The 27,831-nt window shown below is 38.4% G+C and overlaps 1 protein-coding gene across 1 annotated transcript; it reads right to left on the minus strand.

Moving 5' to 3' along the window:
- Positions 1–7,801: 7,801 nt before the first annotated feature.
- agtr1b (angiotensin II receptor, type 1b) lies at positions 7,802–26,529 on the minus strand. The gene is made up of 2 exons (XM_007253761.4): positions 26,264–26,529; positions 7,802–11,715 (listed from the first exon to the last, which is right to left on the minus strand). The coding sequence occupies exon 2, from the start codon at positions 11,537–11,539 to the stop codon at positions 10,427–10,429; it is 1,113 nt and encodes a 370-aa protein (XP_007253823.3). The 5' UTR covers positions 11,540–11,715; positions 26,264–26,529; the 3' UTR covers positions 7,802–10,426.
- Positions 26,530–27,831: the final 1,302 nt, after the last annotated feature.

Here is a 27,831-nt window from a genome sequence, read left to right on the forward strand (position 1 = left end):
TGCCAAAGGAAAGAAAGAAACAAAACATAAACTTAATCTAAACTATTTATCCTAAACAAAAGAACAAAATAAAAACTACTACTTAAACTAACAACATAAGTACAAAAGAAGCACCCGCCTGCTAACCTAATGTATCTATACACAAAGACAGCTACATGATGGAAATGTATAAGGCGCCTTAACCTTACCTGTTGGACTCCTCAAATTGGTATAAGTTTGTATGGCACAAACAGGACTGAAAGATATTCCCTAAGGAATGACTACAAGAGCAAACACTCAGAATAAAGCACATGGCAGTGATGGTAATAATGAAGGTGGTAGTGAAGGTAGCAGGGGAACTAGAAGCACACACAGTAGGCCCCACTTCCTGTGTGAGCTCTAGCCGCCATCTTGGTGGTGACTGCAGGTTTTTATAGCCCATGGCTCCTCCCATGAAGGTCAGGTGGACTGCAACCTGCAGAGTAACATGAAAAAACACACACACAGAGAGGGAGAGCACACAGAACATATCCAGCACCCTAGGGCTAGACTTGCACGTAACACCCCCCCCACAAAAGATAGAACTTCCCAAAATAAGTTCTAAAAGAAAATCATGCACCATCAAGTGCAGTCTGCACGAGATAGGGCGTCAGCAACAATGTTCTCAGAGCCCTTCTTATGGATGATGTCCACATTAAATTCCTGCATACATAAAGCCCAACGCATCAACCGCTGATTGGAATTACACATGCGTGACAGGAACACTAAGGGGTTATGGTCAGTGTATACCTTTACAGGTGACATACATGAACCAACGTACACCTCAAAATGTTGGAGTGCCCATAACAAAGCTAGTGCTTCTTTCTCAATAGTTGAATACTTCAACTGGTAGGAATTAAACTTACGTGAGAAGTAGCACAGAGGGTGAACAACTCCCACATCATCTGGCTGTAACAGTACAGCTCCTGCACCTACAGCACTAGCATCGACCTCCAAGCTGAATGGCTTCTTAAAATCTGGAGCAGCTAGAACAGGAGAAGAACACAACAAAGCCTTCACATGCTCAAATGCAGCTTGACATTCAGCAGACCATTTAAAAGATTGCTTGGGACTCAATAGGGTAGTAAGGAGCTCAACAACAGAAGAAAAATTCTTACAGAAACACCTATAGTATCCAGCCATTCCCAAAAATCGACGAAGAGCACGGCGTGATAAAGGTACAGGGAATTCTGCAATGGCTTGAACCTTGGCGTGAACTGGACGAACTTGCCCCTGGCCTACTTGTTTCCCCAAGTATGTAACTGTAGCGTGTGCAAACTCACATTTAGCAAGATTCAGAGTTAAAGAGGCAGTAGACAGACGTTGAAAAACTGTATCCAACAGCTCAACATGACTTTCCCAATTGACGGAATGCAAAATCAAATCATCCAAATAAGCTGTACAGTGTGGAACATCTGAAAAAACAATGCTTACCAGTCTTTGAAATGTTGCTGGTGCATTTTTTAAGCCAAACGGCATTACAGTATACTGCATTAACGCATCTGGAGTAACAAAAGCAGAGATCTCAGAAGCTCTTGTAGTCAAAGGCACTTGCCAGTAACCTTTCAAAAGGTCAAGCTTACTTACATACTTTGCTGATCCAAGACTGTCAATGCAGTCATCAATTCTGGGCAGTGGGAAAGAATCAGAGACAGAAACTGCATTTACACGCCGGTAATCTGTACAAAAACGAGATGTTCCGTCAGGTTTAGGTACAAGCACGCATGGTGAACTCCATGGGCTACAGCTGGGTTTAGCTAAACCATGCTTCAACAAATAGCGTACTTCCTGTTTCATTATGTCTCTTTTAAAGACATTAACTCTATAAGGATGTTGTTTTATAGGATTACTAGTGACTTCAATGTCATGGTGAACAACAGAAGTCTGAGTGGGGACATCTCCAAAAATACTAGGGTAACTTCTAATCAAGTGGTCTATATCAGCTTGCTGTTTCTCTGTCAAATGTGCAGTAAGAGGTGATAAATTACACAACATTTCAGAGTTCGACAAACGAGCACCAACAGAACCAACCTGAGGGGGAACAAGACCATCTGTGTCCTGTACACAACTTTCCTGAGAAGTTACCTTAGATACAGCAACAGGCACTGCAGTCTCACAAAGCGAAAACACTTTAACTTGGTCCTTACTCATGACCTCCGGAACCTCTCTGTCCACATAGGACTTTAACATGTTGATGTGACAGACTCGTGATTTACGATTCCGATCTGGAGTTTTTACCACATAATCAGTCTCACTTAGCTTCTGCTGAATTACATATGGGCCAGAAAATTTAGCAGACAGTGAAGACCCAAGCAATGGCAACAAAACAAGGACTTTATCCCCTGGTTGAAACTGGCGTGGGACAGTTTTCCTATCACAATGCTGTTTCATTTTTCCCTGAACTGAGCACAGAGCAGTTTTTGCAGCTTGACAAGCAGCATGTAAATGCTCTCTAAACTTGCTCACATAGTCTAAGACATTAGTTTCTTCCTTTTTGTCTGAAAGGAAGGACTCTTTCAGCAACTTCAAAGGACCTCTCACTGAGTGACCAAAAACAAGCTGTGCTGGGGAAAAACCCAGAGACTCCTGGACTGCTTCTCGAGTAGCAAAAAGTGCAAAGGGTACCCCATCATCCCACTGTCGACCTGAATCTAGGCAGTACTTGCGTAACATGGACTTTAAAGTCTGATGGAATCGCTCAAGTGCGCCCTGACTCTCAGGATGGTATGAACTGGACACAACATGCTTTATCTGCAGTGTTTTCATGACCTGAGAAAACACCCTGGACATGAAATTAGTGCCCTGATCGGTCTGAATTATTTTAGGCAATCCAAAGATTGAAAAGAACTTTGTCAATGCCTTCAACACAGAGGGTGCACTTATTTTCCGAAGTGGAAATGCTTCTGGAAAGCGAGTTGCAGCACACATAACTGTTAGTAAAAACTGATTACCAGACTTAGTACGAGGTAACGGACCAACACAATCTACTAGAACTCTCTCAAACGGTTCTCCAACTGCTGGGATGGGATGCAGTGGAGCCAAAGGAATCACCTGATAGGTCACAAGACCTACAAAAAACTGTCACATCCTGCTTTAATGCTGGCCAAAAAAAATGCCTTAGCACTCGAGCATAGGTTTTTGCTATGCCCAGATGACCAGACCATGGATGATCATGTGCTAGCTGCAACACCTGACGCCTGTAGTCAGAAGGTACAACTATTTGGCACACATCATCAACACCTTCATTCTCACGTGGAGTCCACTTTCTCATCAACACACCCTGTTCAAAATAAAAGCCAACCTTTTTGTCTACAAGGACATTGGTAGATGACAAAGACAAATACTTAGCCAAACTAGGGTCAGTTTGCTGAGCTTTTATCAAGCACTCTCGACTTACTGAAGCATCACTTCCAGCAGACCTCTGGACATCAGAATACTCACTAACTGGAATCAATTTAACTGAAAAGTCAATCAGTGGGTTATCTCTAGCTAAAAACGTATCAGAAAGGGAAGGTGCATCAGAATACTTTTGAGACTGAGCACGAGTAACAGCACACATGGGAAGATTTTCAATTGCAGAACAATGTTCCACTGACCCATTAGGACTAGGCTTATCTATAACCTCTGGCACAGGAACCACTCTGCCACCGGCGATATCATTACCTAGAATTAGCTGTACCCCCTTTACAGGCAATGCTGAACAGACTCCCACTTTAAAATGACCAGAAACCAAATCAGACTTCAAATAAACCTCATGCAATGGAACTTTCATGTAGGACATGTCAATGCCTTGGCATAGTGCATGTGACCCACAAAACACTGTGTAATAGAGTAATTACTACCTCACCTGGTCCTTTTTGCACACTGCAAAATTTGCACACTGTCTTGTTATTTATTATTCTTTGTCTGTATGGTGTTGTATTGTCTGTCTGCACTTTTGTACTGTTGCACTATTGTTCTGTCTACACTGTGTTTATGTGCACCATGGTCCTTGGAGCATACCTGTTTTAGATTTAAAAATAAGGGATATCTGTCCGCTTAAAGCCGTCCCACCAGCCCAACGAAGGTTCAGTACCCCTTACATTTTAAGACAGGTTTACAAAAAAATTTAAAATAACCACATGTGAACCACTTACACACTACAATTAGATTATCAGAATCTGAAATGTTGTGGACATTCCTACATATGTCATTCTTTTAATACAGCCAAATTAAAAATACTTTTCTAGATATTAAAAAAGTTAAGATTTCATGTCTTTTTTGCCATAAATGCACTCTTTTATATAATATATTTTTTTATTTATTTAATAGATTTAAAATTAAACAAAGGGTGCACAAATTCTGCAAAATGACTGTTGGTGACCTAAAAATAGTATTATGAGATTTTACTAAAAGGACATGGACCAGATAGGTTCCATCAGTAAAAATTAGTCCTAATGGCCTACACAATTAATCATTTTTAATTAATACTTCTTTCTTTTGATCACTCAACCCCTGATCAGTTCAGTTCATTTCGGTCCTCTCCACATTTTCTAGTTAAACTGAGTCACAAGCTGTATTTTTTTTATTTTAAAAGGTTTAATCTGTGTGTTTTATTTCGGAGATGAGTATTTTTAAGCAGCTATCAGAAAAATCTCATCACAGTTTACATGATTAGCTTACCCTTACCTTTCTTTTAGAAAAATCGCTGAATATCCAGATATGTTTTAACATCAGCTGCTCCGACTAGCTGCCTGAACTCACAGCGACGGGGGGCTTCCCCACGCTGACCCTCTATTGCAAGCTGATTGGCTGTTTCTCCTGAAAGGCGGGACTTTCTCCTTGAACCGGCTCCATGATTGGTTAAGAGACACAGCGGGGTCAGTGCCCTGTCTCCTCAATAATATATATATTTTAATCTTAATATAATACGGGAAATTTACGGGAAAATACTAATACGGGAGGACGGCGGGAAAGAGGAGTAAAATACGGTAGTTTCCCGGACAAAACGGGAGACTTGACAGGTATGCCTTGGAGGAACGTTGTTTCGTTTCACTGTGTACTCTGTATATAGCTGAAATGACAATAAAAACCACTTTGACTTTGACTTTGACTTTGACATCCATATCTAGGCATTCAGTCATGCACACATTCACACACACTTACGTACATTTTTCGAATATCCAACTTTCTGGCCAATTTAGAGTGTCCAATTCACCTGATCTTGATTTTTTTGGGCTGTGAAAAGAAATTAGAGTCCCCAGAGATAACCAACCCGGACACAAAGAGAACATGGCAACTACACCTAGATAGGAACTTAAACCCAAGATACCAGCACTGGAAAATTAACCACTGACCTATGTGTTCCAAAAGTCAAATGACAATATATAAAAATAATATATAGATTTTTTTAAGAAAAGCTCTGTAACAAACTATTCAATAAATTATTAAAGAAATAGTCGTTTACATTCAGCACTCAACCAACATTACACATACTTTCTTTAATATAGATATAAAATAATACATCACTGTTACAGTACAATACATAATACAATATATTACAGCATTTACATATATACAGTATATATATATATATATATATATATATATATATATATATATATATATATATTAAATATTACAAAAACTACTTAAATCTGCAAAGAAATCAGACGTACCAAAACATCTATTTCTGTGAATACAGTATCTTTTAGTGCATCTTAAAAAAATAAAATATCATTGAAAAGTTACTTTATTTCAGGAATTCAGTTCAAAATGTGAACTTAATATATTATATAGATGTATTACACACAGAGTGATCTATTTTAAGTGTTAATTTCTCTTATTGCTGATGATTATGGCTTACAGCCAATGAAAACCCACAAATCAGTGTTTTAGGAGTTTTGAATATTATATGAGACCATAGACTGTATATAAAGATGGACGCCGTGTCGCCGTTCCCATTCATTCAATGAAAATGAAGCCAAAATCTTCCGCCATTTTGGCGATTCAGAGACCAGAGTCTGCGCAGTAGAGACCAGAGGAGGGAGAAAGGCTCTGGAGAGACCGTCTACTCATTTAAATAACCCCGCCCCTGAGGGCTGCCTCGCGGTCACAGACTGCAGAGCGGGGCGGAGCGGAGCTGACGGTCTGTTATTGGTCCCGCCCATAAGCAGCCCTTTTACCATAACCTCACCTTTTTTGAATAGAGCCGAATAAAGTTTTTAAAAACGAATTCTGTGGGGATATAAAAATTTAACAATATAAGCAGAGGTTACACTAGCTGTTACATTTAAATAATGGAGGTAGAATTACAGTATATTAGAAAAAAACGTGATTGAAAGTTGTCTGTTTTGCCATTGAAACCTATGGGGATGGGTGGAGTTACACAGCTTTCTGCAGCCGAACAGCAGGGGGCGCCCGACCTGTGGTGGCTTCACTTTTAAGAGACGATGTTCTGTCCAGCTATATACAGTCTATGTATAAGACCAATTGATACTTTTGGCAGTGTGGGCAGTGTACCAAGTCCTGCTGGAAAATGAAATACACATCCTCACAAAAGTTGTCAGTAGCAGAGGGAAGCATGTAAGATTTTGTGGGAAAACAAAACTGCACTGACTTTAGACTTGATAATAAAACACAGTGGATCAACACCAGCAGATGACATGTCTCTCCAAACCATCACTGATCATCAGTAAATTTTACATTTCATTTGTAAATCAAGGGAGCAGAGTCTGGAGGAAGAGTGGAGAGACACACAGTCCAAACTGATTGAGGTCTAGAGTGAAGACTCCTTACTTTTACGGAGATGTGGATTTCATTTTCCAGCAGGACTTGGCACCCTGCCCACACTGCCAATAGTATCAATTAGTCTTATGTAATATTCTAACTTTCTAAGACAATGTTTTTGGGTTTTTATTGGCTGTAAGCCATAATCATCAACAATAAAAGAAATAAAAACTAAAAATAGATCACTCTGTGTGTTTAATACATTTATATAATATATGAATTTCACATTTTGATCTGAATTACTGAAATAAAGTAACTTTTTAATGATATTCTATTTTTTGAGATGCACTAGTAATTCATGACACAACTCTACAGTATATCAGCGCACTGGACTAGAATACGAATGATGAAAGATCAGTAGCAAAGAGAATCAGTGTGAATAGATTACTGTACATAATCACTATCAATCTTAATCCCAGAGTGCTCCACAATGTTCAGTATTCATGCTTATGCAGCAAAACACCATCCAAGACCTTGGATGACCTGCGGTTTTGTAACATGGAGTGTGAACCAGAAAAAGTGCATTAATGCCGGCCATTAGTAGTGAACTATTTACAACATAATCTACCATTAAATGGAGATATTTGTGAATCACACTCCTAAGAAAGATGTTGACAGAAAGCTTCATCAGTAATGGTCCTAGATAACCAATGACCAGAACAGTTTGGTGATTCAACTCATCTGGTCATCTGGTCAGCTTTATTTGGTGGGTTTGACCAAGGAAATCATCTAATTTTATTTGGTTTCTGGCCATTTAGGACCACAATGTACGGATCATTCCAAGGAAGAACCACATAATTGGTTCCCTTCTTTAGTAAATCAACCCTCTAAACCTCCACATACTGTACAAGTCCCTTAAATTTGTATAAAACTGTTAAAAGGTTCTCATAAATCTGGTTATATATGCACATAATGAGAAAAATGTAAGTTTAACGTCGACAAAACAATAAATCCATTTTCTGCAAGTGATGTTCTTTGGAAAAGTGTTTTTGTTAAATGTAACAAACAGCACTGCTGGTCACATTGGCTTGTTTAATAAAACATGTTAGTCAAACAAGTTTGATCAGTAATAGTTGTGATAAGGTTCTGGTACAGTGAGGCTGATATTCAGCTGCACGTGTATTGCAATGACCTTGCAATAAAAATAGAACGAGTTCTGCTGAAACCCAAAGCAATTCTGTGGAGTTGAGAAGATAGCTGTGCAGGTATTAAACAGAATGTTTCAGTGATGTTCCCAATTTAAATGAATAAGTTCAGGTTTCTAGGGTTTCTTGCAGCTTTGACCTAAAGTTTGACCTTTTTTTTTACCTGATCTTTGAGAGAATCTTCTATTAAATCTTTGGCTTTTTTCCACTAGGCAAATTTGAGGGATTCTAGGCATACTTTTTAGGGACCGAAATGTGAACACTGGTCCAAGAAAATCGTGCCACAAATTCGAGAAATCTGAAACACAATCCCTTCAGCGTTCTCCACTGTTACCGTGTCATCAGACTGAAGACAGAAAGGCAGTAGCTATATTTGGGGGATCAGGTTTTGGAGAATGAATCAGGTACCAGGTACTAAAAAGAATAGTCAAGTACAGTTAAGTAGTGAAGATACCATGCAGTGGAACAACACCTTCAATTAACCCTCAACTGGCCTCAATGGGTTTTTTAAGAAGATGTGTCCCAAAATGCGTGGACAATATATATGATGCAGCCTTTAGAGTAAGCAAGGCATATGTAGAAGGGCATATCGCCGCTGTCCGCAAACTGTCCCTTACACTGTGTCACAATTTCTTGATGAATGGACCAATAGAAATTCTCCATAATCACCTGAAATAAACTCTTTTTACATTGACTTCCATTGAAAACTTAGAAGGTTTTTTGCTCTCTTTTAAAGTTGCTGTTTTGGAGATATGTGTTTTTTATTGGATAGCAACAATATACAGTATAAGTATAATTTTCATTCAAAGTCATTTAAACTATGATGAAAAACACATGGATTTTTTTAATAAACCAAAAGGTGTTAAACAAACCAGAATATGTTTTATAATTGAATTCCTCAAAGTATTCACCTGTTGCTAAGATAGAGGCAGTTTTGCACATCTTGGCTGGATTTTCTCAGTCAGTTTTATGAGGTAGAGTCACCTAGAATTCAGGCTTTCAGTTAACAGCTGTGCTAAACTCGTCAAGAGTTAATTGTGATGAATGTCTTGCCTCTTAATGTGTTCGAGAGCATCAGTTGTAAAGTAGTGAAGAGGTAGAGTTACAGGTATACAGTGAATAGTGAATATTTGAGTAATGATCTAATCCATATTATGAGAAGCAAGAACTACTCAACTAAATAAATAAATTACTTTAAGAAATGAAGGTCAGTCAATCCGATCATCAAAAACATGATAAAACTGGCTCTCATCAGGACCACCCTAGGAAAGGAAGAGCAAGAGTTACCAATATCAAAAACGGCAAGTTAAATGAACTCCAGATAAGAGCAACTTAATGCTTTACAGAGTATTTTGGTTTGTTTAACGCTTTTAAGTTACTGCATGATTCCTTATGTGTTCCTTCATAGTCTGGATCACTTCACTATTTATTGACAATGCAGGGGAAAAATAGAAAATAAAAACATTGGATGAGAAGGTCTGTCCAAACTTTTGGCTGGTAAAGTAATGTAAAAGAAATCAGAAAATATTATCCAGAATATCCAGAAAATTACAGTTTCATAATTTGAAAGCCCTTGTCACAAACCCAGACAAATGCTATCCTGTTTTCTACAAACACAAATACTACAATGGCCTCAGCAGTTTTTTTTTTAAATGCATTGTCCATCTACAGTATTCAAGGCTTATGTAGATGAGGAAATGGGTAGATAATGGGAGGCAATCTATGTCCAGAAAGTAAAAGATCATCCAAGGATTTTGCTTTTCCCAACTGCTTGGATGGCTTACATGCTGCTCTGCAACTTCATAAACTCTCTGGACCTGGATCACCTGCATATAATGAGTATCCATATCAATAATATCTAGACAATATCCAAACAATTATAGTTCTCCACCCCAGGAAATCTTGTGATGGACTCAGAATACTGCTTGACATTGACCAGAGTTCATCCTGTCAGGCAATCTAAGTTGATGATAAAACTGCGTCTTGTTGACCTACGGTTTTGGCCAACATCATTCCAAAGTTCTTGAGCAGCAATTTAGATGAAGTGTCTTAGAAGTTCTTGGAACAGGGTGACCATCTTTGTGATGATGATACTAGAACACTCCTCACAACTATAGCTAAGTTCCCAAAGGTTCTGACAAAATGTTCATCCCAAGAAGCCATACAGGATGAAGTTGATGGATGTGCTCAAGTAGACAGAGGCTGACTCGCATGACTAGCAGCTGACTAGCAAGGTGGAAGACCCTGTGATGGACCTAGAAGATTTTTTTTTTGTCCACCTGTGAGCAGGACTTTATCCTTAGTAGCCATAAGTCACCATGCAGAGATCTTCCAGGCAGTAGCAGGTGATGCTCAGGAGAAAGAACAAAAGGAAGCCCAGCATGCTCTTCAGGATGCTGAAAGACAGCAGTAGGTGGAATCACTCATTACTGGTTTGGGCTTTTGGAAATTTGCACTACTACACAAACACTAGAGAATAAGGTCAATTTATTCCCCTAGGCTTTTGGCTCCTCCAAGGGTGGTAGTTTTGTGCTATGCTCTGAGACCTTTTTACTCCCAGACAGATTCAACATCTGAGATGCTCTGTTGGACAGATTAGTCATCTTAGTTCTGAAACTGGGACGACCCTGAGCTGGAGCTGGCCTACAGCGCAGCAGCCTCAGAAGGTTCTTGCGAAAGTTGTGTCCCACAAAGCCGTAGAGGATGGGGTTGACACAGCTGTTGAAGTAGGCAAGGCAGATGCTGAAGGGCATGGCGGTGTCGATAATGTCCAGAACATGGCAGCTCGTCACCACCTCCAGCATGGCCAGCAGGTCCATAAAGTGGAAGACCTGGTGAGGGGCCCAGCAGATGAAGAAGGCCAAGACTGCAGCTGCCAGCATTCGCAGGATCTCGTCCTCTCGAGAGCGTGAGTTTTTCCTCAGCAAACCTCTAGACCCAAGCAGGGCACGACCCATCAAGCAGTAGCAGGTGATAATGATGAGAAACGGCACCAGGAAGCCTAGAACACTCTTCAGGATGCTGAGAGACACCAGCAGGGGGATCTGGTCGTTGCTGTGGAGGACGCCGCATGTTGTGGACAGGTGGTTCTCGATTACGTGGATTTCCCTGCTCAAAGCGGTTGGTGCACTTAGCAAAAAGGCAAAAGCCCAAATCAGCACACAAGTGATTCGGGCGTACAGCAGCGTCCGGCGCTGTCGCGAGCGCATCGGATGCACGATAGCCAAGTAGCGGTCCACGCTAAGTGCTGTGAGGAAGAAGATGCTGGTGTAGAGGTTGAAGATGACCAAGCCTGCACTGGCCTTGCACAGAAAGCTTCCAAAGGGCCAGTGGTAGCCAGTGGCAGTGAAGGTGGCCCACATGGGTAGAGTAATGAGGAAGGTCAAGTCTGACACGGCTAAATTTAGCACAAAAACATTAGCCACAGTCTTTAGCTTCATGTAGCGATATATGACCACCACCACCATGCTGTTCCCCACCATTCCAATGACGAAAATGCAGGCGTAGACAACGGGGACGAAGGTGAATATGAAGTCATGTCTGCCAGACATGCTGCAGTTGAGCCACAGTCCCACATTTGGTTCTGCTGTTGCTGTTAAGTTTTCCATTTTTACTTTACTTCTTTCCTCTACTTTTTTTTTTGCTTAGCGATTATGAGATCCTGTGGTTGTAAACAGGGGGCTGCATCCACAGGGAGTGTCTGGGCTTGGGGGGAAGCGTCCGGGTCTGGGGGAGCATCCAGTACTCAGTTCCTTAGGGCTTGGGAGGAGGGCCTCGGTGTCACCTATAAAAGAACACAACAAAAATGTCAATCACTGCATAGGAAAAGAGGCATCATTACCACAGTCATGGGCCATAAACACCGGCCCCAAACGCCTAGTCAGGAACCGGCTCAGGAACCACCTTCTCATTAAAGCCCTCATGTTCAGACCTTTCCCACTGGTCATGTCAGCTCATGGCATCAAAACCAGATGTTTTACGGAGCTCAGTATCAAAAGTGGCCTTTTAAAAAATGTGGTTATACAGCAATGGAGAAACTCAAGGCTGGTCTTTTAAACTGTGCCACAGCTAATGAGTGGCAACAGTAAAAAATATACAGAGTTTATCAAATATCAAATGAGCCGTTTGTGTGAGTGCAGTGGAGACAAACCGGAAGGACAGGGTTTTCTCCACTCTGGGTTATGAGACAAACTAATCAAGACAACATGGAACAGACAAGCAGAAACAGAAAAATCCCCTATTAAATGTATGGAGGTTCTGATGAAGGAATAAAAAAGGATTGCAAGAAAGGAATAACAAGACTAAGAACTAAGGACCAATCCCATTTCTCATTCTCATGCTCTACCCTTTTGTTTTAGAACATAAATTGGTCTTAAGGCACCTCTTCTGACCTGTGAATCAAATCTAATGTGTTTAAGATTTTGACCTTTAACATAATGATGGACTGATGATAACACTTTATTTTAAGGAACACAAATCAGGCGCTTATTAATGTCTTATTATTTGCTTAATAAAGCCATAATTAGACATTTGTAAATGATTTATTCACTATTTATGAGGCATTATTCTTTGTAAGTGTTACTGGTGCTTAATTAGGGGTCTGTGATTGATTAAATATTTATTCAGTGTCTAATTAGAGATGAACAGAACCTCACTTTAAAATATGATACACATCTTGGTCTATTAGTGACTTATTAATCCCTTATTAACTCAATAAACTCCAGCACAGCCATGACCTTGCCAAACTCACATAGATCAACCTGCTGCCAATTATAATAACAATAACAGTAATAACATGTAGAATTAATAGTATATGCTAATAGTTAATGCTTAATAATCTGCTTAACAGGGGGGGTAACATAACTGTTTATTGTGCACTATAAGAACTAATACAGCCATTATCAATCATTTCCTATTAAAAATGTGTAATTAAGGCTTTATTAAGCAAATAATAAGACATTCATAAGCGTCTAATTTGTGTTCCTTAAAATAAAGTGCATTAAAATTAACCCCTGGAATTTTGTCTGATCAACTAAATAGTTTGTAGGTATTTAAAACAAAAAAGTATTTTTTTACTCAGCATCAGTCAAAAATGATTAATTGTTATACTCATAAACAGTTGATCATGTCATCTCAATCTAATCTTAATCTAATTTTAAACATTTATTTCACCAGACTTTGATGAGCTGTTCACATTATTGTACAGATAGTTGACAGTACTAAACCTTGACCTTAAGGGCCTCCACTGACCTATGAAGTTTTCAATAGAAAGATGGATTTGTATAATCTACTAAATGTTTTCCAAACTAGTCCCTGAATTTTTGTCTGATAACTTGGTCGTGTTTTAATCGGCGGGGTTCGTAGGTCAATATTTATAAAGAAATATAGGAATTGTCAAACTGCTCCCTTAATTTCTGGAAAATAATATAAAATGTGGATGTGATTTGCCCTTTGAAATTTTATAATCACAAAACCAGTGGGTATGGGGGCTCATTTTGCTTTGGGCCAACAAATGCCTTAAAATGGCAAGGACAACTTGTTACATAAAGTAGTGGGGTTGCCATTAGCTAATCATTACCAAGCATACATTTGAAAGGCTAAACAATAATTATATCAATAATTATAAAGAAAAATAGGTTTTTATTTATTGGGATTAGCCTTTAGCCAATCAAATGCAAGCATGCATTTGACAAGCTAAACAACAATCACCAATCAGGTTGAAACTACACATATGGTACGCTTAGGATTTGCATTTGCTACAGCATATATATTGATGCAGAAGCATAAATTGACCTTAAGGGCATTTTACTGACCTGTGAAGTTTTGAACATAAAGATGGATTAGTCTTATCTACTACTATTTTTTTTTCTGAAAAATAGTCTCTGAATTTTTGTCTGAGTGGGTGTTATGGTTGATGACCAACTCTCCTTCACGCACCATGTGGCCTCAGTTGCTCGGTCCTGCCGCTTTGCGCTCTATTACATCCGAAAAATTAGACCGTTCCTGACGCAACAGGCCACCCAACTCCTGGTGCAAGCGGTCGTCATCTCACGCCTCGACTACTGCAATGCCCTGCTAACTGGCCTCCCGGCCTGTGTAGTAAAACCACTCCAGATGATCCAGAACGCAGCAGCACGTCTGGTCTTCAACCAACCAAAACGGGCACATGTCACCCCGCTGCTCATTGAGCTCCATTGGCTACCAGTTGATGCTCGCATCAAATTCAAAGCTCTTACAATCGCCTACAAGGTGTTGTCAGAACAGGCTCCTTCCTACCTGCACTGATCACTCCTGAAGGCTTACGCTACCTCCCGGCCGCTGCGCTCCTCCAGTGAACGTCGCCTCGCTTTGCCAAACATTCACACAAAGCAATCCAGACTGTTCTCATACAGAGTTCCCCAATGGTGGAACAAACTACCTTCCACTACCAGATCAGGAGAATCTCTCGCTATCTTTAAGAAACTCCTGAAGACAGAGCTCTTCAAAGAGCACTTACTCTCTTAACACCTCTAACACACTAACTACTTCTAACCTCATTTCCTTCTTCCTCTCCTTCACTCCTCTATCCTATTATTCCCCTTTGTCCTCCTTTTATCCCTATCCAAAGATGTTTTTCCTTTAAACTTATTTTACATTGTACTTGACTATTGTAAGTCGCTTTGGACAAAAGTGTCTGCCAAATGTAATGTAATGTAATTTAGTAGAGGTTACAGCCCTTAAAAACATGATAAATCAAAATTCAATGATCAAATTAAGATCATTTGTACTAATAAAGACAACATGGCACAGAGAAGCAGAAAAAATGAGACATTAAATGTATTTAAGAAGCTTCACCACATGTGAAGAGATAAAAAAGGTAGGGAAAGGGAATAACGAGAGCGAGTGAGAGCGCGTGAGATGCAGGTTTGTCACGTTTCAGGCCCTGTGAAGGCTGGATCTCAGCATGTGAACTTCTAATCAGTGCACACCTAAACAAACAGGTCACCAGGGGTCCCGGCAGTGGAAAGTTTTGAGAAAATACGGCGTGTTTGCTGTGGAGAACGAGCCCGCAGCGCAGTTTTAAAGACAGCTTATTAAAGGCTGTAATGTAAAATGTGGAAAAATGTGAAGCAGCCCTGGCCTCTTTAGATTTAATAGCTCCAAATGAAGCGCTCATCATTACGGCTCCTGCTACTACCACAAACACAAATCCTCTAATGGCTGAACCACAACAGTGCAGTAACATTTTATTTGAATTACTGGGAAATCAGTGGGATGCTGGTTTGTGCCTGTGTGTACACAGAGTACATCAATTAGAGGGTTCAGAGAGACTGGGCACATGAAAACAACATGCAATCCTTCAATGTTAGATACTGACCACAAGAGGGAAAACTAGAGTAAAGCCAGTTCTGTTAATAAAAGCTTATAATCAATCATTTCACATACGGCTTAATATCAAATAACACTATATTATTAATAGTAAGATAGTCTGATATTGTTCATATGTTCTGTCTGTCTGGACAATACAGCTATTTGGAAAACAAGATAATTTTTTATTGAAATACAGTACCAGTCAAAAGTTTGGACACACCTTAAATTCAGTATTTTTCGTTATTTTAGAATTTCTGCATTATAGATTAGATAGTCACTCAAACTCTAAAGAAAAAAAAACAATATGTTTACAGTTCTGAAAAAAAAATAAGAAACTATGATAATTTCTTTAATTTTGCTAAATTAAAAACCTCTGAAATATAATCATATATATATAAGATGGATAATCACAAGCCATCAAACCAAGCTGATCTGCTTGAATTTTAGCACTAGGAGTGTAAAACATAAAGTTATCCAAAAGCAGTGTGTAAGACTGGTGGAAGGTGCATGAAAACTCTGATTTTACCACCAAATATGGATTTATGAACTCTTAAAACTTTGTGAGTATGAACATGTTTTTTTTTTTTGAGGTCTGAAAGCTCTGCATCTTTTTGTTATTTCAGCCATTTCTCATTTTCTGCAAATAAATGCTCTAGATTACAATATTTTTATTAGGAATTTGGGAGAAATGTTGTTTGTAGTTTATAGAATAAAACAACAATGTTCATTTTACTCAAACATAAACCTATAAATAGCAAAATCAGGGAAACTGATTCAGAAACTGAAGGGGTCTCTTATTTTTTTCCAGCATAATTAGCTAAATTAAAAAGAGGATTAGTGTTGCTATTTTAACAGCAGCTCTATGACAGTCTTAGCATCACTACAATGGTGTTAGTCACAAGCCATGTTCACAAGCCTGGTTTTATATGGATTAAATGTTTGGTCTGCCAAATCTAACTGCACTGATTTCTGAGCTGGCTGTTTAATGATTGGTCTACACTCTGTGGACACTCCCCTCATATTTAAAGGCATGGGCCTCACCATGCTTATGTACTTATGTATCAGCCTGCTGCTCTTTAACTGGTCCCATTTTAATTATAACACTGGTATAATGGGCTCATTTTAAGCAGTGGAGTGGATTTTATATGTGAATGTGAAACTCTGCTGGTTTTCTCCAGTTTCACAGCCGAGGCTTTTCTCTTTAAAGGTCTCCTGGTGTAAAGCTGCAGCCCTATCAGTTACAGATGTGATGTTTGTTGCAGAAGGAGAATGTCGGGGTGCCAAGGACAACAGAACGATGAAATATCACCCCCAGTTTCCTCTGTTCTCCCGATTCAGCCCCCACAGTATCCCCACAGATGGCATCACTCCGATTCAGACCCGTGCTCTCGTGTTAATGAGAAAAACAGCAGCCATAAATTCAGCTGAGTGTACTATACACTATACACAGTGCAGAACACAGTCTCAGAATGATTTTCTACTTTATTTGACCATAGATAGTTAATAAAAAACTGGACATTTAAAAAAAAAAAAAATTCAACTTTAATATAATAAACACAGAACATAACTTATTAGATATGAGAGATTGTTTTTATTAATAACAAATGAATCGTGATCTTTTAACCCTTGAACTTTAAAGAGCTAGGAAAAATAGTAAAACATATAATAACTAGAAAAGTGCATTTCCTGAAGGAAACGCAGGATGCTTGCGCAGCTAAAATGGCTCCCACCATTCACTATGGTCATTGCTATGATGTTGCTAGGTGCTTGCTATGGTGTCTGTGGTGGTTGCTAAGGTGTTGCTAGGTGGTTGCTAAGGCGTTGTTATGGTATCCATGGTGGTTGCTATGGTGTTGCTAAGCAGTTGCTAGGTGGTTGCTAAGGAGTTGCTAGGTGGTTGCTAAAGTGTTGCTAGGTGGTTGCTAGGGTGTTGCTATGATGTCTGTGGTGGTTGCTATGATGTTGCTAAACAGTTGCTAAGCTGTTGCTATGGTATCCATGGTGGTTGCTATGATGTTGCTAAGCACTTGCTATGTGATTGCTAAGGAGTTGCTTGGTGGTTGCTAAAGTGTTGCTAGGTGATTGCTAGGGTGTTGCTATGATGTCGCTAAACAGTTGCTAGGTGGTTGCTAAGCTGTTGCTATGGTATCTGTAGTGGTTGCTATGGTGTTGCTAAGTAGTTGGTAGGTGATTGCTCAGATATAAATGCTAGGGTGCTCTGGGCGTGCGGGGTGTCCAAACGTTTGACCGATAGCTGGTTTATCCAATAGCTCCTCCATACACTCACTATACTAAGCTCTGGCTGGGACGCAGCCATAATAAGTATAATAATAATATATGGAGGTGATATGGCAAAGCTGAACCAATATCAGAAAACTGTGATATCACATATGAGACTTGCAGATAATTTATATATAACTTAAAGATTATTTCTAGTACACAATCAAGTAATTAATTTTATGTTTCTAACAAAGAAATTGTAGCAATATATTATTAAATCAATATATTGATGCAAAACTATTAAAGTATGACTCTAAATTGAGTTAATAATTTAATAGATATGAAGTAACAGCTAACTTTTACTAGTCTTCAGAAAAAAACAGAAATGAGCCAGTAGAAAAATATGAATATAAAATTATGTGGAATACATTTTTTTTCTTCCACTGAAAATTAAGGCGTTTTTTGCTTCTCCTATAAAGCTACTATTTTGGAGATATGAGTTTTTGCTTGACTTATTGTTTAACAAAACACTCATATCTTTAAATTAGCAACTTTTTGTAACATTTTAGATGGTCCATCTTTCTTGAAGGGTAACTAGAGCTTTAAAATATTTTTAAAAAATGAAAGCGGTTTTAACCAATCAATACACCCAAAATTGTTCTTTTTGCTTTTTTAAGTTAGTAATGTTATTATTATTCATCCATCTCTCCATAACTCCATCCATCCAGGTCCATATTTTAGTGATCTACAGGCCAGGTGACAACTTTGTGCAATAGTGCAGCTTGACTTGGGGTGTGTCGTGTGTCTTTGCTATCGTAATGACGGGAAAAGTATGCAATATGTTTCTATGCAATAGAAGATGAAATAGGGCTGCTGTAATAGCCTCTAATAGTTAAGAATTTACACAATTTTCCCCATTTAGTACCAATACCTTAAAAAATTCAATGACATGTTAAACTGTTGACAACATCTTAGAGCACAGCAATAGCTGCTCAACCATAAGGGAGCATTTGAGGGGCAATAAACTCTCCACTCTGTATTTTCTTCTCCGATAACGCTGCTATTTTGGAGATATTGGAGTTTTTTGCTTGATGTTATAGTGTCTAACAAAAGAAAAAAAACTCATATCTTCAAATTAGTAACTTCTTAGAAGAAGATTTTGAAGAAAAAAGATAGTTGGTCCATGTATCTTGAATGGTAACTAGAGTTGTAGAGTTATTAAATATTAAAGAATAATACGTTTTTTTTTTCCAAGTTATTAATGTTTCAATTGACTTGCATGAAGTATACTAAGTAGTATACAAAACATACCCTGCCGTCCACACAGTTCTCACAGTTACAGTAATGTAAGACAGAGTTTTTTTCCTGGATGGATCAGGCTGTCCGAGGCTGTGATTTAGGCTTCAGGGGGTTTGTGGGTCAGGAGAACGGTAGTGGACTCTCTTAGGCTCTGAGGGGAAATGTGTGGCGCATTGCAGAAAGCCTGGGTGGTGCCATGAAACACAGGAAGCTCTGTGTTCTGGGTCAATGTGGCGTATCTGACGTCCTGATAAATACGTCACAAATGTTCTGCTGGCTCGACTGTGCCTCATTTACTGTTTCATATTAAACTGGTAATAAATGTCGTCCATTAGTGCTCTGTGTTCAGCTTCAGTACAGGTCAGTGCATTATCAAACAACTATGAGTCATTTTGTGATATGTGCCTTGTATCAAAAATGTATTAAAATGTTATCTATCTATCTATCTATCTATCTATCTATCTATCTATCTATCTATCTATCTATCTATCTATCTACAGAGAGTCACCTAGAACTCAGGATTTCAGTTAACAACTGTGCTGAAATAGTCAAGAGTTAATTGCTTTATTTTCTCGGAATCGGATTCATCCGCTCTGAAAGGAGACCACATCACACCCACCCAGTTTAAAATGATTCTTTCGCTCTGTGCTCTGTGCAATTACCCATTCTCATTAGAGCGGGTCCTAAATCCCAAAACCTACGGAAATATGCACACCATGCAGCTTGATTTAGGGCATGTCATGAATCTTTGCTATCGTAATTACAGGAAAAGTATGCCTTGCGCAGATCAAATTGCACAAAAGTGTTGAATCAGTACCCAAAGTAGATTGGCATACAGTAATGGAACATCTACATTTTTTTCCTAAAACAGGCGACTCATCACAACCTCCTGGTATGTGAAAAATATATCACCATATTTGTGTCATATGTCATAAAAGACCTTTTTTAACAACAGGACATTGAGGCAAGCTATCGTCACCCATTACACAATGGAATATGAAAGAGAGCTGCTGTTATACCAAAATAGCAGATTTTTTTTAAAGATTTATAAAAAGAAAAAATGAATCTGAGGGGAATATATCACACTTATTTGCATGAGTTAATTATTGCCAGGGAGGCTCTAATAGTTAAACTCTAAAAGTTAATAATTTACAGAATTTACACCATTTAGTACCAATACTTAAAAAAAAAAAATCCATGTTAAACTCTGAAGTTAAACTCTGTAGTTCAGCTGACAACATCTTAGAGCACAGCAATAGCTGCTCAACCATAAGGGAGCAATTGAGGGACAATAAACTCCCACTCTCCAACTTGCTCCCCAGTGACTGAACTATCTGTGCAGCTTTTTAAAGGCAGCGTTTAACACCAGCACTGCCATCTGGCGGAGAGCAGGGCTAGCCCCTCTGAAGAGCTCTGCGACTGAGTTAATGATTCATTTAATCCCCTCTCTCCCACTCACTGAAAGGGTGGGCTGGAAATTCACCACATCAGCACAACTGTGGCCACTATAAAAACAATTATCTGCTTTCACGTCCCGCTGTGACGGCAGACGCCGCGCATCGGCCACTGATGCCTGAGCTCTGCTCAAAAAGCACTTTCACTTAAGAACAGATGGGACACTTAAGACAGCTGCCGGACGCAGATTAGCACAGAACAAGTTTACACTCAGCATCCAGGTTTTACCCAGTTCTGGTGCTGGAACTTCCCTGTCCTGCACATTTTAGAGTTTTCCTTGCACTAAAAAATGCAAGTGCATGACTGTTTTCACACCTAAAAGTCTGGACCAGTGTCCAGATAAACCAAGGTTCATGTGTTTGTTACATTGCATTCATTTAGTATGGTTAGTTTTGGTTTCACACTGCAGTGAACTTTGCTACAGTAGCAGTCAAAATTTGTGCTTTTCTTAATTTCTTTATTTAATTCATTTTCTACACTGTAGATGAATATTAAAGTCTTACAAACACTTAAGGGACACAAAAAGTGTTAGTCCTCCTCAATCCCCTGATCTAAACCTGATCAACTTTTTCTTCTCTTATTGTTTATTGATTGACTTAACGTTCTGATCTTACAGCACTTCATGCTGCTCTCGGTCGACAACTTTTATGGAGATGTGGATTTCATTTTCCAGAAGGACTTGGCACACTGCCCACACTGACAAAAGTACCAATAGGTTTTATATAATATCCAGAATTTTTTTAGATGCACTGCTATGTGTATTCCGAATGCATTCAGCAGAAGGTGTGTCCACAAATATTTGGACATATTACAGGTGTTGGACAATGACACTGAAACACCTGGTTTTAGACCACAATAATTAATTTTGTCCTGATGGACAGCTCTGTTGGAAACAGGAGAGTTGAGGTGCACATTGAATTCTGCCGTGATTTGATCAGCCGTGGTTTATGTTTTTTGGATACAATCCGGGTTAGCACCTGAACATCCCTTTCAGACAGCTTCCTCTTACAGCGTCCACAGTTAATCCTGTTGGATGTGATTGGTCCTTCTTGGTGGTATGCTGACATTACCCTGGATACCGTGGCTCTTGATACATCATAAAGACTTGCTGTCTTGGTCACAGATGCGCCAGCAAGACGTGCACCAACAATTTGTCCTCTTTTGAACTCTGGTATGTCACCCATAATGTTGTGTGCATTGCAATATTTAGAGCAGAACTGTGCTCTTACCCTGCTAATTGAACCTTCACACTCTGCTCTTACTGGTTTCAGTTTTATTGTCCAACCCCTGTATATTTGACATATAGTGAGCCAAGTGTTTCTTGACACATTTTATAGGAATCAAATTATAATGAGTTTGAGCATCAGTCACTCAGTCCTAGTACATCATACCCCATTGTCTCATTAGTGCAGTATGTTTGAATAGAAGTTAAACACCGGCTGGAATCTAAATACACACTGGAGTATAGTTTGTGTTGCAATGGTTAAAATAATATTCCCAGCAGTTTGCTCTCTGTCTGTCTCTCTGTCTGTCTCTCTGTGTCTCTCACTCTCTGACTCTGTAACAGACTCCCAGCTCTTTTCCTGGAGCTCTGTTCCTCCTCTGCATATTTTGGTGTTTTTTCCGATCTGATCCTCAGTCTAATCACATAGTCGACCTTTTCCACTATTGTTTTCTTTTAATAACAACAGTATTCATGTTAGAGGACAAAGGCCAACATTCTCTTCAAACTAATAAGAAACTTAACATTCTCTAACACACAAACAAACACATTGGGATATCTACACATTACAGCAACAGAAGTGTTTTATTACATCCCATTATAAATCCCTAGTCATTAGTGTGGAGTCGGTTCCCCTTTTTCTAGGTCTAACAGTGGGCTCCAGCTTCAGCTGTTTCAGCTACCAACCAAATCCATTGTTGTGGTAGGCATCTTTGGGCACGTTACTTTGAAAAAGTAATTAGTTATAGTAACTAGTTACTTCTCCAAAAAAGTAACTAAGTTACTAACTGAGTTACTCCACTATAAAAGTAACTAGTTACCAGTAAAAATAACTATTGCGTTACTTTTGTTTTAATCGCCCCCGTAACAGTTCAAAAGTTAATTGAGTGGCTAAAGTAACGTGCAGTAACGGGGTGTCGGAAATAATAACGGCGTTATAGTTACAGTCAGAATAATAAGTTAGATTACTCCTTACTGAAAAAAGTAACAGCGTTATTATCGTCGTTTAATTCAATGCCGCTATTCCCATCACTGGTGGTAGGTCTTGGTATCATCAATAATGTGTTTAAGCTTGCTGTAAAAAAAGACATACTGATCACTTTTTGGTAGCTTTTAATTTCCTTTGATGCTGCATCCATGTTCTCCTACCCCCCCCCCCCCCCCCACTAAAACCCTCTCTCACTAATGTCATCATTTCCTCTTCTCATTAGGAAATGTCTAAACTAATCAATTAGAATTAACATAAAAGTCTTCCACACCAAAAACACACATGTGAAACATGGTGAAAAAAGGTGGATTTGGACCATGTTTACCTGCAATAATCACAATGTAGTCAATTTTTGCCAGGCCAGGATTTTTGTCAATTGTCTGCCTGATGTTAATCCACTAAATCTTAAGGATTTCTATTCAAGCATTACATAAAAAGCTTTCATGTTTGATAAGGAACGTTACTGAAAAGCATAATTTTAATAGAAAATATAAAACAATATATATATAAATCTGCTAATGTCAAAATATAATAAATATAATCATAAAATTGTATCTTTCCTGAGCTTCATTTTAAAAACAAATTTTTCCTGAATACAAATTAAACAGGTCATGTCCTTCAAACCTTTAGTTTCATTTTGTTTGTCTAGTTTTTTTTTAATTTATTTCCGAACATGCAGAATTTCTGTTGATTCCTGTTACTGACCTGGAATTATTGGCGCAAAAGTGAAGTAAAGAGAAAACAGGCAACTTCTCCAAGTGTCCACGTGTAGGAGATTTCAAACCCTCAAAAATGTTCAGAATGTAAATAAGCTATTTTACTACACAAAAAAAGGATTTTGTATCACCTACACCTATAGTGTACAGTATGGTAGCAGAAGCACATTGATGCCATTTAATGCTTTCAATTTTAAAGAACAATTCTTACGGACTGTTGCTTTAACCATTTAATAATCAGTTATAACACTAGAAAGGGCAACAATGACCTGTTGTTTGCCAAATAGTGAACCCACAGCCATTTATATTGTTGCCCGTTCTAATTATGTGTTATGACTGATTATTAAGGCATTTACAACCTAATTAGTAACCATTAATAAACAAATTGTAAACCATTTATAAACCCTTTATAAAGGTAGTCTTATTTTAAAGTGGTACCGGATTTTTTTTATATCACGATAACGATATATATCATGATATACCACATTTAAGTATGTTTTCAGTTATTCTTCGAAAAATATGACAAAATAATATAATTGATTACTTTTTTCTAACTTTATTTGAAAGTGACATTAAACCAAACTTTCACAAATGAGAATTACTACCTTTTAGTGCAGCAATATATATTTATCAAATGAAAACAGATGAGGTAGATGCAGTAGCTATTTTTTTCAAAAGAACAATGAGTCTCCCAATGGAGATTCAGATCTCATGAGTTTAATAACGTAAAGCATGTCGCAAACCGGCGTGTCCGCACGTGTCCGTCAAATAACGTAAAGCGGCTTCATGTCACAAAAAACAACATTATGAAGCTTTTTTTTCCGAAGATTACTTTATTATCACTTATATAAAACGAGTTTATGCAAAGTGATTACACCAATACATTCTATCGTAGCCTACTTTATATATTTGCATGAATAATTAATGAAATTACTGTAGAAACGATAGGGACACAATATTTATCTTCATATCGCACAGCACTATTTTTAATAAGACATTTATCTATTGAGGCAATTATGATTCAAAATTATGATTTCATTTGCACATCCAAAAACATCAAAAACAGCTATTTAATCATTTGCTGTAATAAAGATGTGACAGATATCATAATTCACATCAGGTAAATCCTGTCAGTCTGATATGAAAGGCATAACCTTTTGCTTAAGGAATGTGGAAATGTGCTCATTCTTCAAATATTCACAAAAAAAAGGAAGACGCCTACTGTTCCTCTGTTTCCTTCCTCCCTTCCTTGGGAGGATCCTTAAATAAAGAAATATCATTCATTCTATCAGATTCAGAATCAACAGAGATATCCCACAGACACTCTACACTGCTTCTGGAAAACTCATAGTGCCCTATTTTATCCATCAACTGTGCACAGTGCAGCTTGATTTAGAGCATATCAGTGTGTCTTTGCTATCGTAACGACGGGAAAAGTACATCTTGTGTGGCTCGAAACGTGCAAAAGGCATGTACTAATTCTCTTTATTAATTATGGGTGTGTTTTGGGTGTAACGTGAAATAAACCAGCATGTCACTTGCTATTCCCTTTAAAAGCCAAGTGCATTTGGACTTAATAGAAATAGTGGATCACTATTTCAATGGCGCAGTGTCCATGTGTGTGTGTAACAAGCAGAAGAGCGAGTATACATGCATATGAGATATGCCTACTGACAATTCACTGTCAAGATATGCATATCTGACTGTTGACGTCTATCTAGGTTGTATTCACCTGTGTTTTCTGTTGCCAAGATAGCAATACACCAGAAATTTACCCGAACACACCTCATTTCCAGACCACCACGCCTATCAGCGTAGATACAAATGACTTTGCTATACAAATAACACAGGTGGAAGGCATGAAAATAGACTGTTGGCAGGGTGTAACACAGCAATAAAATGTTTATATTGATTCAGAAGTTAAAAAAAAAATCACAATATATAATTTATACAAAATGATTCAAGTATATATATATATATATATATATATATATATATATATATATATACTTCTGGTGACATATGATGGAAACAAATAAACAAATATGTATATAATATACATATATTACAAACTTTTTATTTCTTTTTTTCTAGAGTGGTTCTATTTTTTTTCTCATTACACTTAAATAAATTTCTATTTTACTGTGTTCTATCCCTATATTTCATACATTTTTTCCATTTATCAATTTTATCCTCATTTATTTCATGCGATCCCATACAGGAAAGAAATGTAGTGGCAAGTACGTATATTAAATATATTTCAAATATATTGTCTGATTCCAAAATGTATTTGAAATATGGGTACCACTTTAAAATAAGGCTCCTTTATAAAGGGTTAATAAATAGTTTATAAAAGGATTTATTAATGATTATAAATTAGGTTAAGTTAGGTAAATATAAAAAAAACATTAAAAAACACATAAATAGAAAGAACAACAGTGAAAATAAAGTTTTTTAACATATTTAATAAAATAATATAGGTCAGTTTAGTCATTTACATATTATTATAGCTAAATGAACACCGTTTTTACAAAGTAAGATAAGCTTCTGGAAATATCTGAGGTTTAATAGGATACATGAATATGGAATCACTGTTTTCCTTTCCATTTATGAGTCGCTACTGCTTAATATTGGTTTATAATCATTATTAAACTCTTTATAAACTATTTATAAACGCTTTATAAAGGAGCCTTATTGTGAAGTGGTACCGAACATGTGATGCAAAGTTCCGTAAAATCCATTTTTTCTATGGTATCACTCACAGAAGCATTTGAATCACCACTCATTTTAAAAAAGTGTATAAATTCTTGCTTGAAATCATTAGAAAAAGAAAATCTTGAGTTTGCATTATTCTAGGTTATGATTAATTATGTTTATTACAAACTATTTATTATTAACAAAAACAGCACTACATGTAGACAGCTATTTTTAAGAGCAATTGCCTCTAACTTTGTGCCATTTTACTGTACTGCTTTTCATTTTTGGTGCTGTCTAGACCGAATACAACATTACAACTGTAGATCAACAGGTATTTGATGCTCAACAGAAGAACGGTAAAGACTGAGAGGTGAACAGGTCCTACCTGATGTGATGCTCCAGAAAATCCAAGAGTAAAAGCTTCAGATGAATGAGCTGAATGACCAAGATTCAGTATTATTCACCACACAAACCTCAGACACCCAAACACACAGACATGGTCCATTTGCCCCATTCAATACATACATACACTTCAGCCTGTTTCCCAAAGGCATCAGACTGTAACGATGTAGCCCCCAATACACACTCAACACACTCACTCACCCCTCTCTCCCTCTCTCTCCCTCTCTCTCTCTCTCTCTCTCTCTCTCTCTCTCCCTCTCTCTCTCTGGTCACTTGCGTCCTGTTGTCTCTCCACCTCCCTGCATTGTGGAAGGAATGGACACCTTCTTTAACTGGCCTCCCCCACAAAGCCTTATTAGCAGATATGTCATTGTCAAGGCCGGACACAGGGGGGACGGGGGGCTCACGGGGGGGACGCAAGCTTCCGGCCCTCAGCAAGGATCGTAATCTTTCGTCACTGTGGAATTCAGTTCACTGGAGGGGGATTTGATTGGCGGCTGTAGACACTGATTGCAGGAAGAGGCATGACTGACAGCAATACAGTAAATCTTTACTTGACACGCCCCTGCGGGTTCCTGATTGGCTTGGAGACAGTGAGTCATCTTACTTTCCACTTAGAAAAAGGAAGTCATATAATTTAAAACCCAGGTTTTGCTACAAAATGGGACAAAAGGAACTTTAGTTTGGGCCTTTGCATTGAGATTTATAAAGACGACTGTCTGAATAAAACATGCAAATTTCCACAATCATTGATGCTATGGGGCTGCATGTCAGGTAAAGGCACTGGGGAGATTTTTCAAGATGATAATACATCTTTGCCATACAGCAAAAACTGTGAAAACATTCCTTGAAAAAAGACACATAAGGTCGATGTCATGGCCTGCAAATAGTCTGGATCTCAATCCAATTGAAAATCTTTGGTGGAAGTTGAAGAAAATGGTCCATGAAAGTATTTGATGGAGCACCATCATTCCATAGAAAAATACTGAAGGCTTTATACTCCTCTTACACATGTATGACATTATTCCATAGGTAATTCTTCTCTACATGGACAAGATAAGTTGCTCCTCTTATGACATGATGGTACCAGTGCAGGGAGGGTTAAGGCTATGATACACTTCCACCAATCTACAGCTTGCCAAGTATAATAGGGAACTGGTCCACGCAGATCATTCCAACACCTCGGCCACTGAGGATAATATAGAATCGGCATACGCAGCAAGTGCCGACACCTTGGCCACTGAGTATAGTACAGAATTGGCCAACACAGCTCATTCGAACACCTCGGCTGCTGAGTATAATATAGACCTGGCTTGCACAGCATGTGCCAACACCTTGGCCACTAAGTATATTATAGTATCGGCACACACAACTCATGCTAACACTTAGGCTGTCATGTATAATATAGAATCGGCATATACAGTGACAACACCTTGCCTTGAGTATGATATAGAATCGGCCAAAGCAGCTCACGCCAACGACTCGAATGCCGAATGTAATATAGAATCGGCCTGCACAGCATGTGCCAACACCTCGGCCACCGAGTATAAT

This window comes from Astyanax mexicanus, chromosome 6, assembly GCF_023375975.1.
Source record: "Astyanax mexicanus isolate ESR-SI-001 chromosome 6, AstMex3_surface, whole genome shotgun sequence".
NCBI classification, from domain to species: Eukaryota; Metazoa; Chordata; class Actinopteri; order Characiformes; family Acestrorhamphidae; genus Astyanax; species Astyanax mexicanus.